The 16,402-nt window shown below is 49.2% G+C and overlaps 3 protein-coding genes across 3 annotated transcripts; 2 read left to right on the top strand and 1 right to left on the bottom strand.

Moving 5' to 3' along the window:
* Positions 1-4,170: 4,170 nt before the first annotated feature.
* JR316_0007236 (DNA-binding protein creA) lies at positions 4,171-6,385 on the top strand (the record flags this gene model as incomplete). The annotated part of the gene is made up of 3 exons (XM_047892979.1): positions 4,171-4,260; positions 4,307-4,507; positions 4,559-6,385. 3 exons carry the CDS (start codon positions 4,171-4,173, stop codon positions 6,383-6,385), a joined length of 2,118 nt encoding a protein of 705 aa, XP_047748261.1.
* A 5,297-nt stretch (positions 6,386-11,682) lies between these two features.
* On the bottom strand, positions 11,683-13,238 carry JR316_0007237 (Chromatin structure-remodeling complex subunit sfh1; the record flags this gene model as incomplete). The annotated part of the gene is made up of 4 exons (XM_047892980.1): positions 11,683-11,743; positions 11,799-12,253; positions 12,308-12,641; positions 12,700-13,238. The coding sequence occupies 4 exons, from the start codon at positions 13,236-13,238 to the stop codon at positions 11,683-11,685; spliced, it is 1,389 nt and encodes a 462-aa protein (XP_047748262.1).
* A 660-nt stretch (positions 13,239-13,898) lies between these two features.
* JR316_0007238 (putative DNA polymerase family X) lies at positions 13,899-15,596 on the top strand (the record flags this gene model as incomplete). The annotated part of the gene is made up of 7 exons (XM_047892981.1): positions 13,899-14,028; positions 14,085-14,206; positions 14,254-14,329; positions 14,378-14,447; positions 14,503-14,662; positions 14,853-15,163; positions 15,221-15,596. 7 exons carry the CDS (start codon positions 13,899-13,901, stop codon positions 15,594-15,596), a joined length of 1,245 nt encoding a protein of 414 aa, XP_047748263.1.
* Positions 15,597-16,402: the final 806 nt, after the last annotated feature.

Here is a 16,402-nt window from a genome sequence, read left to right on the forward strand (position 1 = left end):
GCTCATGTCCTGTCTGCGCGTCTCCATTGGCAGTACACCACGCGCGCTGAGCAGATGCCGTCTTTGCTGTCTGGGAAATCCATAGCTTGGACTGGTAGGAAAGCGAGTCCCCGTGCGCTCCGGCTCCGACGAGGTTTGGACATGGGAGGCGCCAGAGAGGCGACGGCCGCCGCCGTCATCAGCTTCACTCGCAGAGTCCCGATGGCGCTTCATTGAAGTGGTTTTTCGTTTTTTTTAGGGATCGCGGGGTTGTATGAGGGACCTGTATGTGTTATTGTATGATCATGTACTTTGGAAAGAAAAGCGAGCTCTGACTCCGACTCCGACTCCGAGGTCCAACGCCGCCCTCAGTAGCAAATGCGCTGTGAATGGGGAGAGAGCCGCGCGCCACCCCACAACCAGCCCAGCCCCTGAATGCCTTAGCCTAAAGGAGGCAACGCTTATCTAATCGCAAACCCGAACCCCAGGGCCCAAAACGCCCCCACACCCCCCGTTAAGTCCGTCGCGTTGCGAATGTTAATGATGGCTTCGTCTTCCCTTTTCGTCATGTTTTGATGATTGAGATCTTCGATCATCCCCCACTACTTGACCAACGAATCTTGAGCTTGAGTCTTTGACTTGACTTGAACAAGAAATTGTCGGTGCAGTGCTTATGTTTCGCATTTCGTGATTTGCCGAAAAACAAGAACAAAAAAAACACAGCAACATACATCTCCGAGCCTTCGTCTATGAATCTGATCAACTAGAACCAGAGTCACTCTTTCCATCCATCTCTGAATCCGAATCGCTTGACTGTCTAGTTTGCACAACGCTACAAGCACACATAACTTTGTTTGCAGTATGTACGATTTGGATACCCAGACGACAGAATAATCCCCAAGAAAGATCCGTTCATCGAAATCTATCATTACCATTACCCATTGCCTCATTAACAACCCACCCCACGCACCAGTACAATACCTCCCCTCCCAAGGCCAAGGACCCAAATTACAGTCGGGATCCCTCGGCGGCGCCCGTGGGGGTGGGGTCGGGGCGGAGAAAGGGGGGTGCAAACAGCAAAAGTGGTTGCACGCATATGCATGATGCATGATGTATGTATGTATGTATGTACACCACTCCGAGTCAGACACTCAGAGAAAGGGGAATTCTCGGGAGACGCCTCTGTCTCGTACGGGCAAACTCAACTCTAACGTATGGTATGGCATTGCAGTGATTGCACCCAGCTACAGTGCCACATTGCAGGGGCTCTGTTTGTCCTGGATGCTGATCCAGTATACTGTATCCAGTATCCAACGTCCAATCAATGGCTAGGAGGGACCTTACCTACCTGACTTTGTCTGACCTGACCTTGACCTTGGCCGCGGGGTACATACGGTATAATATAATATAATGCAATACGCATGCGCCTGCACGACGCTGCTAGCCGGCTTTCTGGGCTCTGGCGAAACCTGTTACCTGATTAATGACTCTTTAGTTGGGGTTTAGACACTGGCGTGTCGTTTGCATTCGCGATTAATTAATTATGTACCCTTTCTTTCTTTCTTTCTTTCTTTACTTACTTACTAATTATGAGTTCCAGAAATAACTTGGTGAATCTGATGTATACTTTAAGTACCACGTAGCGTAGTGACATATCTACATACATACATATAATTAATAGCAGGTAATTCTAATACTAATAGTCCCTTTTCGGAATCGTAGTACTGATGAATTATAGATATGGTACACCGTCAAAGAAATAAATTTAGAAAACAAATCGAAGACCCTTCGAAATTCGAATCCTCCACAAGTGCTGGTGGTATATAATTAGTATAGTCGCTGTAGTATATACAGCAGCTAAAGCCAAGTTGAGTAGTGTAAAGGAGAAACCCGATACTTCGTTGACGTTCTTCTCTTCGCTGTTTTCTTAGTTCTTAGTTCTTCTCTTCGTTCTACGTTTCTTTTTTTGTCGGCGGTATGTTAAACGACACCATGGCCGACACGCAAAAGCGGAGATACCCAGAAGGCAAAGTTCAAACATCCTTGTATGGGATAGCGTGGCTGCGAGCCATTGACATTACCACCCACCCACTTACTTACTTACCTAGAGAGAGAGAGGGAGGGAGGGAGAGAGATCGCTGCTGCTGCCAGTGGTGCTGCGCGGCGTCCATGCTTGCGTTCCCGCAGTCACGATCACGACCCCGTTCCATGGGGCAGGGATAAGGGCAAATAAGTAGACAGCTCAGTAAGCTCACGCAGACGCAGTGCTCACGCGCCGCACCGGGCATCTGATCTGCGGCTGCCTACGTGTAGCACCGTCGATCGTGTCATGTCGAGAAGTATGCAGGCCAGTTAGGTCGAGTTCTGTCCGCCCCATCTCCATCAGCATCTCCATCTAGCTAATCGACAAAACAAAAAAACGCAAATGACAAAATTAAAACACATGCAATGCATCGCCCGCTGTATTGGGCTACATATTTCGCACAAGCACAAGCAAAAAAAAGTAAAAGCGCCACTGTACAGTCACAGTGTAGAGAGGCGCCTAACGCCGAACGGGTGCGGTGGCTGTGTCTACGTTGAGATTCGCGGCTATGCGTAATCGTATAGATTAGTAGCCCCAGCCACCCAAGAAAAGAAAAAAGAAGTGGGGTTGGTTGTTTTCAAGCTTCAAGTTAATTACCCACCCACCCACTACCTCTACCCGTTTCCACTACCTTCTTTAGTTCTCAGGCTAGGCTATCAAATATTATTATCAATCCACATCTGACACGTATTGTCGTACCCCGCAAAGTGCATAATCATAAGCGTAAGCGTGAAGTAAGCGCGGAGGCGGTGAAGACCGATTGTCATTGTCAATGAATGGGATTCTGGGGATTCTGGGGATCTCCGAGTACTTGTGCTTGTCCTGTTCATGTGCGAGTGCTTGACATGCTCCTGGTCCCCACAAGCCTCCGACAAAGGATTGGCTTGGGGCTTACTTTACTTACTTACTTACTTACTTTGAATGTCGGGTTGAGTTGAGATTGCAGTCCCACTTTCTCCGCCGCTCGTTTGTGTACGTGTACGTGTGTGTGTGCCTAACTGGTAACGCTGAATCGCTTCAGGGTGTAGGTACGGATGTACGTACGCGGGGTTTGACTGCCATTCAGGGCGGACTTGCGAATTGCGACTGGTAAGCGTAACTATAACTGTGACTTGCGGCGCTCAGATGCGCCCGGGGACATGGACACTGGACAGTTGCAACAGACAACAGACAACAGACGACAGTCGCGATCTGACCTTACCTTGACCCGCGAGCCTTCAACCCAAAACACTAAATACAATACAATACATGAAGAAGAAGAAGAATTGAAGCTGTCCCCGGACTCTGCCCTGGCAACCCTTCTCGAGGTCGATCTCCACCGCAACTGACGTTTGGATCACACGGACACGGACACGGACATGGACACATATAACTTGCATTGCATTGTTCATCAACTTGAACTTGGAGTTGTATAAAACTGATGGAGGGATCGAGCTCTCGAGCGCCAAACCCCGCGCGCCGGCGGTATTATGTATGTCTGTACACACTGCTAGATATACAAGTAGAGAGTGGATTGCATTCCGGCGTCTTGGATAAGAGTTATAAATGCAAAGGGTAGATTACCGTTTGAGTGCGAGTGCGAGTGCAAGTGCGAGTTCTCGTTCTCGTCCAAGCGAGATACGGCGATCTATTAGAAGCACAGGGAATGGCCGTGGGGTTGTTTTTGGAAGAGGGCCCTCGATTTGGGATTTCATTGTGGACTTGTCGAATGAGGGTGTATGGACAAACCTAGGCGGATTGAGAAGGTGGGGGAATTGACCTGAGGGATTTGCCGTTGATGGAGACCGGCGGCGACAGATGATTGTTTCGGGGCGGGTGGTTGATTCGAGGCAGGGGCTGGATCTGGGCATGCAGCGTTGGTAGATCTGAGAAAGAGGCTCAGTGTCGATCAGCGAGTCGGGGGGGTCTGTTCGACCGACAATGATCCAGCAGATGGGGGAGTCGGGCCGACCGAAAAGAAGGAAAAAAAAAAATGCGGGGGAGGGTGGGAATTGCCTTTTTTACACGATTCCCCACAGAGGACCGGGCATTCCCCGGAGTGTAGAGTTGTCTGCTACACCCATGTCGACTTAAATCGAGGTCTGGTCGAGGACACGGATTCCCCCACAATGGCTGCAGACAACGACAAGCAAGCGACTCGCCCCTACAAATGTCCCTATCTCCTCTGCGGGAGGGCCTTTTCACGCCTTGAGCATCAGGTTAGTCTCTTTCCCTTACCTCTCACTCCCTCTAACACTCCCCCAGACCCGCCATATCCGCACACACACTGGCGAGAAACCATTCGTGTGCACCCATCCCTCCTGCGAAAAGCGCTTCTCCCGCTCAGACGAACTCACCCGCCACTCTCGCATCCACTCCAACGACTCCCACCCCCAGCCCAAAAAGCCCCATCTCGACGACCGTGTCAAGAAAAAGGCCCGCAGCAGAGCCAACAGCGACGATGAGGTTGGCTTTTCTCTCTATTTTCTTTTCTTTTTTTAATTTAATTTAATCCAGGGAGAATCATACGCCCGCCCAACAGCCATCGACGCACCCTACGAGCCGCCCCTCCCCCGCCGCCCCGCCTTCCCGCTGAGCTCGCCCTTCAACGCGCTCTCCTCCGTCGCCATGGACGAGCTCTACGCCCTCGAGCGCCAGGAGGCCCTTCGCCGCGCAGAGTACGAGGCAAGACACGCAGAGGCCCTCCGCCGCGCCAAGTCGTCCTCACGTCAAATTCCCATCGAGCACCATCACCACGGCCACCGCATCAGCAAAAGCGCAACGACGAGTCCCATCATGCGCAGCGCCCGTGTCCTCCCCGCCGACTCTGCCCCGCCCACCGACCACATCCCCGTCCAGACTGGCTCAAAACGCCGTCTTAGTGGCCCCGCCTGGGTCGCACCGCCCGCCGCCCCCGCCGAACCGCCTCTCCTCCAGTCCCGCTCCTCGGGCCAGCTCGCCGACGCCCTCTATCCTTATCATCCGCCCCATCCCCATCACAACCACGACGACTCGCCCTCCCCGATCAGTTCCGATAGCGAGCCGCTGCCCACCCTGCCATCACACTCTCCCTCCCGCATTTTCCATCTCCAGCCTCCCGTCCGCTCCCATCCCCACTCCCCGCCTGCCCGTCCCGCCCAGTCCTCCTTTACCCCCTCCACCAGCCCCTTCCTCGGCCCACTCCGCACCCTCAACATCCACTCTACCAACCCGAGCAGGGCCCCGTCTCCCATCCTCCTCCCGCCCCCGTCCTCCAGGCATTATGACCACCATGCTGACGGCGTCTACGGCAGTCCACCGTCCAATCCGTTTATGCGCGGATATGCCAAGCCGGGTCATACATCCAGACGAAGCGAGGGTGCCTATTCCACCTCCTCCTTTGGTTATACCCACCCGCCTTCCCAGATCACCACGCCCCAGCTCTCCAGCGGCCCCAGTAGCAATGGGAGCAGTCCAGGCAGCGTGCCCCATGTCATTGGTGCCAGCGCCTTGTCTCACGGTCATCACAGCGGTACACTGAGCGCTTCCTCTTCGCGCGCACCCTCGCCTCTCCACTGGTCCCGCGGTTCGCCTCCGTCACACAGCGCATTCAACCATCACGCCCATCACGCCTCTGGCTCGGGCAGCCACCATCTCGCACACAGTGTTCGCTTGGCGTTTGGCATGACTCCGATCCACTCGGTGCCGCCGTCCCGCAAATCCAGTCCGCCGCCGCCTGTTCTGCCGCGGAATACCTCGTGGACCGCTCCCTCCAATTCCTATAGCGGCCATTATTCATCCCACCATTATCCGCCGTCCCAGCAACACCCGCTGTCCCCGCTTTATGGTGGCTCCGGGACTGCTTCCATGCCGGGGAGCAGATCCGGGTCTCCCCCGATCAGGCTGCCGCCGTTGAAAACTCTTCCGGCGCCCATGCTGTCGCTTGATGATGCGAAAATGAAGACGGAGGAGGAGGAGGATGAGGATGATGGGTTGACGTTTGTGGGAGGTGGGAAGGATCGAGAGCGGGAGGACCGAGAGCGAGAACGGGACCGAGAACGAGAACGGGTCGAGCTCCCGCACTTTAGCGAGTTTGAGGCGGCTACGAGGAGCGGGCAGCCGTTGAGCCCTATCAATTTGCCGTTGCCGCCGCCGCTTGTGGGGATAAAGACGATGGGCATTGCGTCGCCTGTGCCTGTTGCATCGCCGTCGTCGGTGTTGGGTACGATGACAGCGACGGCGAGTAGTGCGTCGGCTTCGGCGTCGACTGTGAGTACGCCGACGACTGCTACTGCCCCGACGACGACGACGGCGGCGACGATAGGCTCGGATGCGAGGATGTCGATTGATTTTGTCCGGTCGTGATTGTGATGGAGTCGCGATTTTGGTCCCTCTTGATTTACATTTTTTTAATGACCCACCCACCCACCGTTCAGCTCTTTGTTCTTTTTTTCATTGCTGTTTCCCGCCTCAAAACATCCCCTCCTCTCATATCCTATCCGATATATCCCGTTTTTCCCTGTTTTGCAAGCTCTCGAACACTCTCGACATTCTCGATGATATTAACAGCGCATATACAGTACAGTTAACTTGGTTACTTGGTTACTTTTTTTTCTTACTTTTACTTCTTTTACTTTTACTTCTTTTACATTTTACTTTTACTTCTTTTACTTTCTACGTTTACTTTTTACTTTTACTTTTACTTACTCTTTTATTACACCATTACACCGTTACACCATTACATACATACATCATACATACAGACATACATACATACATACACAGTTCACTTTGTGTTTTTTCTCCAGTTGTTTTTGTTTTTGTTTTTGCATAGACTTATAGACATCTCTCCTCTCCTCTCTCATCTCTCTTGCTTTCTATGCCTCTGTATGTTCTCTTATTTTCGTGGTGATGGTGATGATGGTGATGGTGAATGCGTATGGGCGTTTATGCAAATGGCTTGATATTATTTATGTTGGGTTTTTGCGTATTCGTTCGTTCGTTCGTTCGTTCGTTGTGTCGTTGCTTATTCGCTCATTGCTCGTTGCGTATTCGCGAAGTTTGCGTTATTGCTTCGTCGTATGATGTGATGAGAGCGATACGACCTTCGTCTTCGCCGCCGTTGCCCATATGCTAGCACTATATGCTCTATATGCTCTATGGTATATGCTCGACCTCGTATCACATCACCTCATCATCTCACATCGCATTATAATCCACCACCCACCCACCCACCACTCAATCCGCCCTTTTTTTCTTTTTCTTCTTTTTTTTTTTACCTTGAACGGCGAAGTTGTGGACTTTGTAGAGGTATTGTTATTTTTTCTTTTCCTTGTTTCTTTTTTTCTTTCTTTTCTTTTCTTTTTTTCGTTTCTTCTTTTACTGTTCGTTCGTTCGTTCGTTCGTTTGTTTGTTTGTTAACACCACACCACACCTCGCCTCGCCTCGCCTCGCATATATACATATAGACGCTGCACAATCTCTGCAGCACACACCCACCCACACCCACGCGCGCCCACACCCACACCCACCCACGCCCACACCCACGCCTACATCCAGAGCATGTAAGAGCGTATGGGCACATTTTTAGACGGGCTTAGACGGGCCTGGATACCACGACACCAAACACCACCACCACCGCCGCCGCCGCCGCCGCCGACGACGACGACGACGACAACACCACCGACGACAGTCACATTGCCATACACACAAGCATACACACACGCATACGCATATGGATTATATATTTCTTTTTCTTTGTGTGTAGTTCTGTACTATGTGTTTTTACGACCATGACTTTCCGCGAACGCTATGACTTTGACGTTGACTTTGATTATGCCTTAACCTCCTCTCTCTCTCTCTCCTTCTCTTTTATACACTTCCTTTTCCTTTTTCCTTTTTCTTTCTTCAGTATATGACTCCGTCTCCGTCTCCGTCTCGTCTCTCGTTTCGCATACATTCTCAATTCTCATTTTTTACTTTTAGTATACTATAGTACAGTACGTATTAGTATTACATGTCTATGTCTATGTGTCTACCTCTCTCTCTCTCTCTCTCTCTCTCTCTGTTTCTGTTTCTGTTTTTTTTGGCAATATACGATATACGGACTTGGATTGACACTTGAAAGTTTGGATTACTATATGGCCATCGTCATTAGGTCGTTAAGTTGTGGTTGGTAAGTTGGCGTATGCCCGAATTGCGGAGGCATACAGGCCGAGTTCAAGACGCAAGAGTTCAGGCTGATCTTGCGCCGGTGGTAACTGGTAACTGATAACTGGTAAGACTAAGTACCGTCGCGGTCAATCAATTTTCAATTTTCAATTATCAGCCCTCAACAAAGGCAAAGGCCCGACCCTCCGAAGGCGCGTACGCGTACGACTGTCGATTGTCGACAACGTGCTACGCTTACGCGTTCTTGTGTTTTGTCTTGTGCTATAGCGTGTGTCAATGTATTATGATATGAATAATGACGCGATTGACGCGATTGAGATAGGAAAACTCATTTTTCCCCTCCTTCTCCCCTTTCGCAAGGTGAAGGCTCACAAGGCTCACACCCCTCCGAGGCCTCAGGCCTTCAGGCGTTAGCGTTATCTATGAGTCCGAGTCGTATTCGATTTTCGTCATTTTTCGTATCGGATAAGAACTTGGGATTCAGGAGGCGCAGATGATAAGATAGGTTGGTTGTTCGTGGTTCGTGTTCCGACGCGTTCGTGGTTCGTCAAAGTGACCCGGACATTTATTTTTTAAAAAAAAAAACAAAGAGATAAAGATAAAGGTACCAGTCCGACGGTGCTCGGGTCGGGAGCTGTATACGTACGCGTACACAACGCGACGCAGTAAGCACTGACTACTGAGCAGTGAGCAATGATCACACACACACACGCATACGCACCAAAGATACACATTATTACCATCATCATTATCGTTATCACCGTCATTGTTCGAGCTTCGAAGTTTGCATCTTCTGATTAACCACACTGCATAAACTGTTTTCGAGGCTTGATCCCGAGTTTAGCCAGCCATACGAACGGACGAACGGGGGTGTGAGAGGAGGAGCTGGAGGAGTCCAGGTTGGCCACGGTCGCGGTCGCGGTCGCAGTCATAGTCTTCGACTCTTCCCCCACCCCTTCTCTTCTCACCCTCACCCCGTACCCGTGCCCCCGCGCGGTACCGCGTTTTTCCACTCCACGACAGACCGACGTTGTACAGCTTCCTCTTCTTTCAGTTGCTTGTTTTTTTTTTTTGATTCTTTTTTAGTTCTTCTTTCTTCTTCATATTATTTTATTTTGAGGGTTCCCAGCGCTTCCCCGTTGGGATAGCTTTGGTGATGTAGTGCAGGTGCAGGTGCATGTAGATGCAGATGTAGATGCAGATTGTAAAATAGACTGCGTTGCTCCTGTCCTAGCCCAACGGAAGACCGGGGTCGGGGTACTGGGGCAACCGCATTGCTATACAGAAGCAACCCCAACCCCCAGCCCCAAAAACATTCCAACCCCCAGATTGACGTTTCCAGACACGTCGCAGTAATTATCCTCCGGGGGCGCGGAGATGGAGGGCGGAGGGGGCGGAGACAAACGTGCGCCATGGGGCACTGGCATGAGTCATTCCTATAACGCCATAGCACTGGGCCTGACGACTGCGATAATGGCACAATGAAATGCACCTGAGCAATGAGCACGCAGATGGTATCCTTAACCCCGGATTGCAACGTCGAATTTTTTCAAGGGCTAAAAACAACACGTCAGTCTTGACAACTTCAGACGGCGATGGGGTTTGCACCGGAACCCCCCTTTGCCCCCTGCCCCATTGTCCGTTTGCCTCCTGCACCCCCCCTGCTTTAGTGTCCGTCAGTCCAGGACGCGTGCAAGGGTTCATGATCATCCATCCTTCCATTGTATTGCATCGTTGGAACTTGGACGGAAGCCCAGGCGCGTTTCGTTCCGTGGGCATTGATAGCAATTTGGGTCGTTGCACTTGGCCAAAAACGTGTGTATGAGCTCGCGGTTCTTTTCTCCTTTTTCCGGAAAGTGATGGGCGATAATGATGCCCATGGGTCGCGAAAGGAAACCAAAAAAACGAACAAAAAATAAACACGCAAGCAGTGTTTTGATCAACACAATCAAAACGGAACAGCGCGCGCTTAAAAATAGAACACGGTGTCATAGCGGAAAATTCAACGAGGGTCTAAAAAAAGAAAGACAAAACCTTACCCTTGCCCATTTCGCTTTTTGATTTTTCCCCTCAGTTAATTTGCCACTCGATGCCGTTCCGTCGTGACATCGATAAGTAGCTTGACTCGAGGCAGCCTCGAGGGCTCAATGATCAGGGTAAGGTTGGAGTGACGAATCGCACATGACTCCTTGATTCTAGGAGCCCCAGTTTCAATCTCGGACATAAGATGCCAATTGATTAAACTAACCATCGTGAAATGAAGACAACACCCTGCAGGCTGTCCACTGGCAGGGCAGTGGCATCCATGCATGTTGGATGGTCGCGTGTTGCGGGGGTGTATGTGGCCCTTGGCCCCATGGGCACTGGGCAACTTGAAGTTGGTTCCTTCGTGGCAGGCGTGCGGCCCTTTTTGGCGATCATCGATATGGCCTAAAGAATCGACTCTCGGAGGTCTTGCTGCTCACTGCTCAGGAGCGCAAACCGGAACTCACAGTATGTATCTCGGAAATGGGAAAGCTAGTTGACGTGGATGGGAAGTGAAGATGGCGATCAGCGTCATCATGACGAGGGTTTTAGGGTGTAACTTCAGTCTTCGGAAGGCTGAAAGGCAGAAGCATGCAATCTTGCCTCTTGTGTATTTTAAGGCTCTTCTTAGTAGCGCTGCAACCATAGACAAATCAGCTACTAATCCAGTGCCGCAATCACTTACGCCACGCTATATCATCGTGCGACGGGTGCGAAGCTGTTAAAAATGTTTTTTTTACTGATCGAATACGCTGGCATGTTCTCCCCAAGTGAATGGATGACTCACGACGATTCAATGTTCAAGCTGCGATTCGGCTTTGCGTTCCACGGTACCAGCACAATTCCGAGGATTGCGTCTAGCATGCATAGATGAACATGTCCATGGATGCGTCACAGATGTGTATCTTGATTTGTGATGTCCTCTGTGATGAACACGGAATTACATTCAACATCCATCATCCACCCTCCAGCAGACCCCCCTGTCGAAATTATCATCGAAGTATTGTCAACTGAGAGAAAATGCAGGCAGGCCGCAGGACGCTCATGTGAGATGCGCCGCGATCATACATATTCATGTTTGTCTGTCGATCGTCACGACCATCCCCGTCCAACTCTTTGAATGATGGCTGTGGAGGCAGTTGATGAACAATCTTCTGTTCGGGCACAAAATAGCCCGTGGGGCAGGGAGTCGAGGAAAGATCTCGATCCAATAGCGGGGTATAGCGACTAATATGCGAGTGTTGGCGATAAAAAAGATGTGGAGTGGTTCTGCTGTTGCTATCCAAAACTTGGCTCTGTGAGGCTTCCAAAGATATCTGAGACGCAGGCCAATGGCATCCGACGTTGAACGCAGTGGCCTATCAAACAGACAACGTGAAATGAATCAAAAATGATACTGAGGAAGATTGGTTGCATTATAATGGGGTTTATGGATCACAAGCAAATATTAATAAAATACAGAATGTTCACCTCCGCCTGTGACTGCGCACCGAACTCTGGAACTTAGACGTCTCTCTCCTGAGTCGTCTGTAAGGAGAATTAACACTATAGCCAGAATATTAATATAAGGACGTATACGCACCTGGTAGCCCGTTCTCTCTCGTTCTCCCTCCTCTCGATTTCCTCAGCAGTCAACTCCTCAAAAGTCGTCTTGAATTCTTCTGCTTCTGCCCAATCCCTCCATACACTCTTCAACGTTTTGGGTCCACGGCCATCTCTTGGCGCTCGGCCCCACCCAAGACCCAAACCAGTTTTGTCCTTCATCAACCCAAATCCACTACGATCTCGCTTTTCTCCAGTTGCCGCGGGCTCCTCACCCCTCTCGTCTCTATCTCCACCAATAACACCCCACTCGATCGCATCCTTTTTATGTTTCATGAGTTCTTCGTGCACTGCATGTGCAACGAGAGGCACGGCTTCGCCCGTAAGGCCTAATTCTGCACATAGTTTGATCGAAAATGCTTCTGGAGTGAGAGGCGATAGTAGATCCCATTCGATGTGGTCCATCAGATGATGGTTTGCTATCTGGACGTCAATCTATTGCAGGTCGACTGAGTTGAATGCATATTTTAAAGAAATAAAGGCACGCACGCTGAGAATAACACGGCATTCAGGTAGCTGCTCCCCATTTGGCGGTGCGGCATCTACATCCAACGCGCCGTCCTGCCCCAGCTCCATTGTCGCGACTCCTTCGTGATCTTCCAGCTGAGCCCGTATCTGAGCAGCGACGGTGTCCGCCCATACGGCTGAAGGAATGTCCAAATCGTCGCAGAAAATTTTGGCAAAGTTTTCGGGCTTGATCAGAGTTTCATTTATATTCCAAGTAAAGCAATCTCTTATTCGATGGGTTTCTGTTTCGAATTCGACACGGATTGGTACTAGAGATGTCCTATTTCTCGCATGATGTTCCATCACGTCAGGCGGCCTTTCGAGGTGCAAGCAAGTAAGCCGATGGTCAAGTTTATGACAATTGAAAAACTTACGGATACTCGTGAGCGGTTGGAGGCATCACTCGTGATTTTATAAATCTTGCCGGAGGAACGAGGCCTAGGTAGCTTTGATCAACTTCAGACTTTTGAAGGCGCGGAGATGCAGCGCCTGCCCGAGGTGTTGATGCTCCTGTTACCGCATTATAAACATTCATGGAGACATTGCTGCGATTTCTTGACTGTCTGATAGACGTCCGTGTGCCCCCACTCGCCACAAAGTCTGAGTCATCTGTATCCAGTGCACCAGCATCAGGAATGTCGTCTCCCGAGCCTGGATCAGCATAATTGATGACCCCTCCTCGTCTAGTTGCCCTCGTGAGATTGGAAGTCGAGGTTGAAGCGAAGATAGGTTGCACAAGCAATGATACACCTGTTCTTAGTCTGGAGGCATATGTGGAATGCAGCGCTTGGACACAAGTTGGAAGAGGAGCGCGGGGCGGATTTGGGACCGCGACCGGCATCGCAGGGACGATGGGCGCTGGACGCTGGTACACTGATGATTGTGGATACAAAGGAGGCGCGGTGGTGGCCATGGTAGGACGTGCGTTACGTGTTCTTGTGCTGCGAGCAGTACTTGTGGGATTTTTAGGCGGGGGAGTGGTTGAAGTCGACCAGTTTTGCAGATTCTTCTGGTATGCTATGAATACAAACGCAAATAAGCTTCTTTTCTAATGAAAAAGACAAAAGAATGAACGCGATGACGAACTCTTTGAATGGGCGGCCTGGGGTGCGGGGGATACATAGGCAGCACTTGCTGCCGTTGATAATTGATTTAAAGTTTGGCGAAACTGGGAATCGGTCATGTTTCGATTTATGTCAAATGCAGTAGTTGCCGCGAAAGTCGTCGCAGGATACGGCGAGCCCGATGCCCTCGCATTATCGGTCATTATGCTGAACGCTTCCTGGGAGTCTTAAAAAAATCGACTAGAAGATTATTGAAGGGCGAATAAGAAGTTCAGGGTCGCCTTGAATAAGAAAAAGCGGAAAACAGAGGAGGAGCGTTTATTTCAAAGTCCAAGACAGAGCCGCTTGCACTCAGAAACGCGAGCCGTCACATTTGTGATTACTGTCACATATATTTGCTCCCGCTCAATGTCGCCTGCGACCATCGTTTCTGCATCACTATCAGTCTCATTTTCTACCAACGAGCTAAGCATTCTTTGATTTAGCGCTCTTTATTTCATGGCAAGCGGATGCTCGCCCGCCACTCCTTTTTTACACGCTATAATGCTTCTCTGCTCGGAAACCAGGCATTTACACGCAAATCTTCTACTCTGCTAAAAAGTAGCGTCAATCAACCTATCATAGACCTACTGAACAAACGTATGAACCTGAGCCTTTGAGTTTGCCATTTCTCTGGCTAACTATATGCGAAGCAGACCGGGAAGTTGAGCAAAACAAGCCGGCATCCAATATTTTCAGAATACAGGCATACGACAACGCTATCCTCGCCATCTCGCAACTTCAAATACCAATTCGCTCTGCCAATGATGTTCTTAAAGTGTGACGCATTTTCACAGTCTCATAATAATTTATTGATCTATCCAGGTTCAAGGCATAGGACCCGGTATTGCTGCTAGAATCAACGAACATTTTCTGAAGGATCAAACTTTGTCAGAAATTGGTGCGTCACACTGTAGACAGCAGAGACTTTGATACTTACGATGCGTAGACCCACCACTTTATCAAGAAATGCTGAAAGCTCGTGCTATGAAGGAGATTAGCGCTTTACCTGGAATCGGGTACTTAACAACATCTTAATTAGATATCACAATACGCTAACTTCTGGAATTCTAGGTCTGCTACCGCCAAAAAGCTTGTTGAGGCAGGTTGCATGTATCCAGAAGACCTAAAGCTCCCACAATTCTCGTCTATGTTGAGTTCCAAACAACTTGCCAAAATAAAATATTCCGATTCCTCTACTCCAATTCAACGGCAGGATGCTCAGGATGTCTTGGTAATTATCCAACTTTTCCTATGGTTCTACTTCTGATCGCCTTTCTCAGAATTTTTGCAGAGATAGCTTGGATTCCCAATACGAATTCACGCTCGTAGGCGATTAGTATGTGTTCTTCATCTATATCGTGTTGCACCCAATGAATCGATAAAATAGTCGCAGGGGAATTATGACTTTTCCTGAAATTCAGATTATGGTCACCCATCCACATTTTGTTCACGTTCCACTGCCTACGACCCCACCTCCCGATAGCAATGCATCACCAACCAAAAGACCGCGAAGCAAAACCAAAAAGGTTGACGAAAATCCAAACCCACTCCATACCTCTATCATTCCTGCCTTGCAACAACGTGGCCTTATCGCAGAAACTTTTACTAGTACCACTAAATCATGGGAAGGCATCATTCGTTTGCCAGGTCCACAAAGCAATTGGGGATCCATTGCAGACCGTATTGCAGCTATCAACAACACTCAAGGATCGTTCAAGAAAATGAAAATCCAGTGAGTGTATAACTGACCTTTTCTGACTTCTGACTTCTTTCTAAAACCTTAATACAGTATCGTTTCTCAAAAGTCTCGAGCTGCCTCGCTCATCTGCCTTACTGGGGATGGCGATTTCGAAAAAGATATATGCTATCGAGCGCGACACCGAAACATGCTATTTAACGAATATGGTCTCTGGAAATGGACACTATCACCTTTGGAAGCGACACCTACACTCATGCCCGCATCTACCTCAGCCCCCACTAGTACCGATTCTAACAGTACTACAAACGACACCCACAGCTTTTGGTCGTTGGTTAACTGTTCCACAGAGGAAGACATCTTTAAGCAGTTGGGCATGGAGTCCATTGACCCGACTAGAAGAAATTTCTCTTTCATCAACTCGAAACCGCGTAAAAAACGGACTAGTGTTCCTCCTTCAACATATTGATCGTTATTTTCTTGGTTGGATCCGTCTTTCTATTCCTTTTGTTTTTAAACCTTTGTGTACATTGTTTATATGCATTGCGGTTTTCGTTTAAAGTACAGTATTTTGTAATCTTATGCTATCCACTTTTTTTTGTTTAGAACTACATATCCTACTTCTTCAGCGCAACGCCATGTTTTATAACAAATGAATTATTTTTGCCTCTTCGCCAAGATTCTGTAAAAATAGATGGTATATGTGGCATAATTTGGCGTACTGCTTAGACATTGGTACGCTGGTTAATTTCTTTTCGCATTCGTATCAATGACATGCTTTACTAATTTTTTTCAAACTGTTCAACCATTCTGAGCACCAAAAAATCGCGCTGACACAGCCTGGATGTCCACGGACTGAAAGAGCCCGCCAAGATTTGGCCAAGATCGCCAATCAAGTACAGTTAATTAAGACTTGGTCAAGACTCAGCTACGTAAAAAAATGAAGCAGGTCATTTGAAGCTATCTCAAAGCCAGTAGTGATTGAGTATGTGACCTGAATTCAGACATTCGTTGACGTTTACCACTAAAGGCTTCTGCCGAGCTGCCGCACTTGGGAAGACAATCATGAGAACGATGACCGCACTTTGCACCGATTACTTTGTGGCAAGTACGTATCCTTCAATCCCTCCTTCCGCCTTGCACTTCCTTTGACGACATCTTCTCGAGATCAATTCTAAACACAGAATATTTGAATCAATCGTAACCAAAAATCTATCCACATTTCCTCAGGTCACGGTGCAGCGGCAGTACGCTCACCACACCATCACGGCGAGG

The sequence above is a fragment of the Psilocybe cubensis genome, chromosome 6 (genome assembly GCF_017499595.1).
Source record: "Psilocybe cubensis strain MGC-MH-2018 chromosome 6, whole genome shotgun sequence".
Lineage (NCBI taxonomy): Eukaryota > Fungi > Basidiomycota > Agaricomycetes > Agaricales > Agrocybaceae > Psilocybe > Psilocybe cubensis.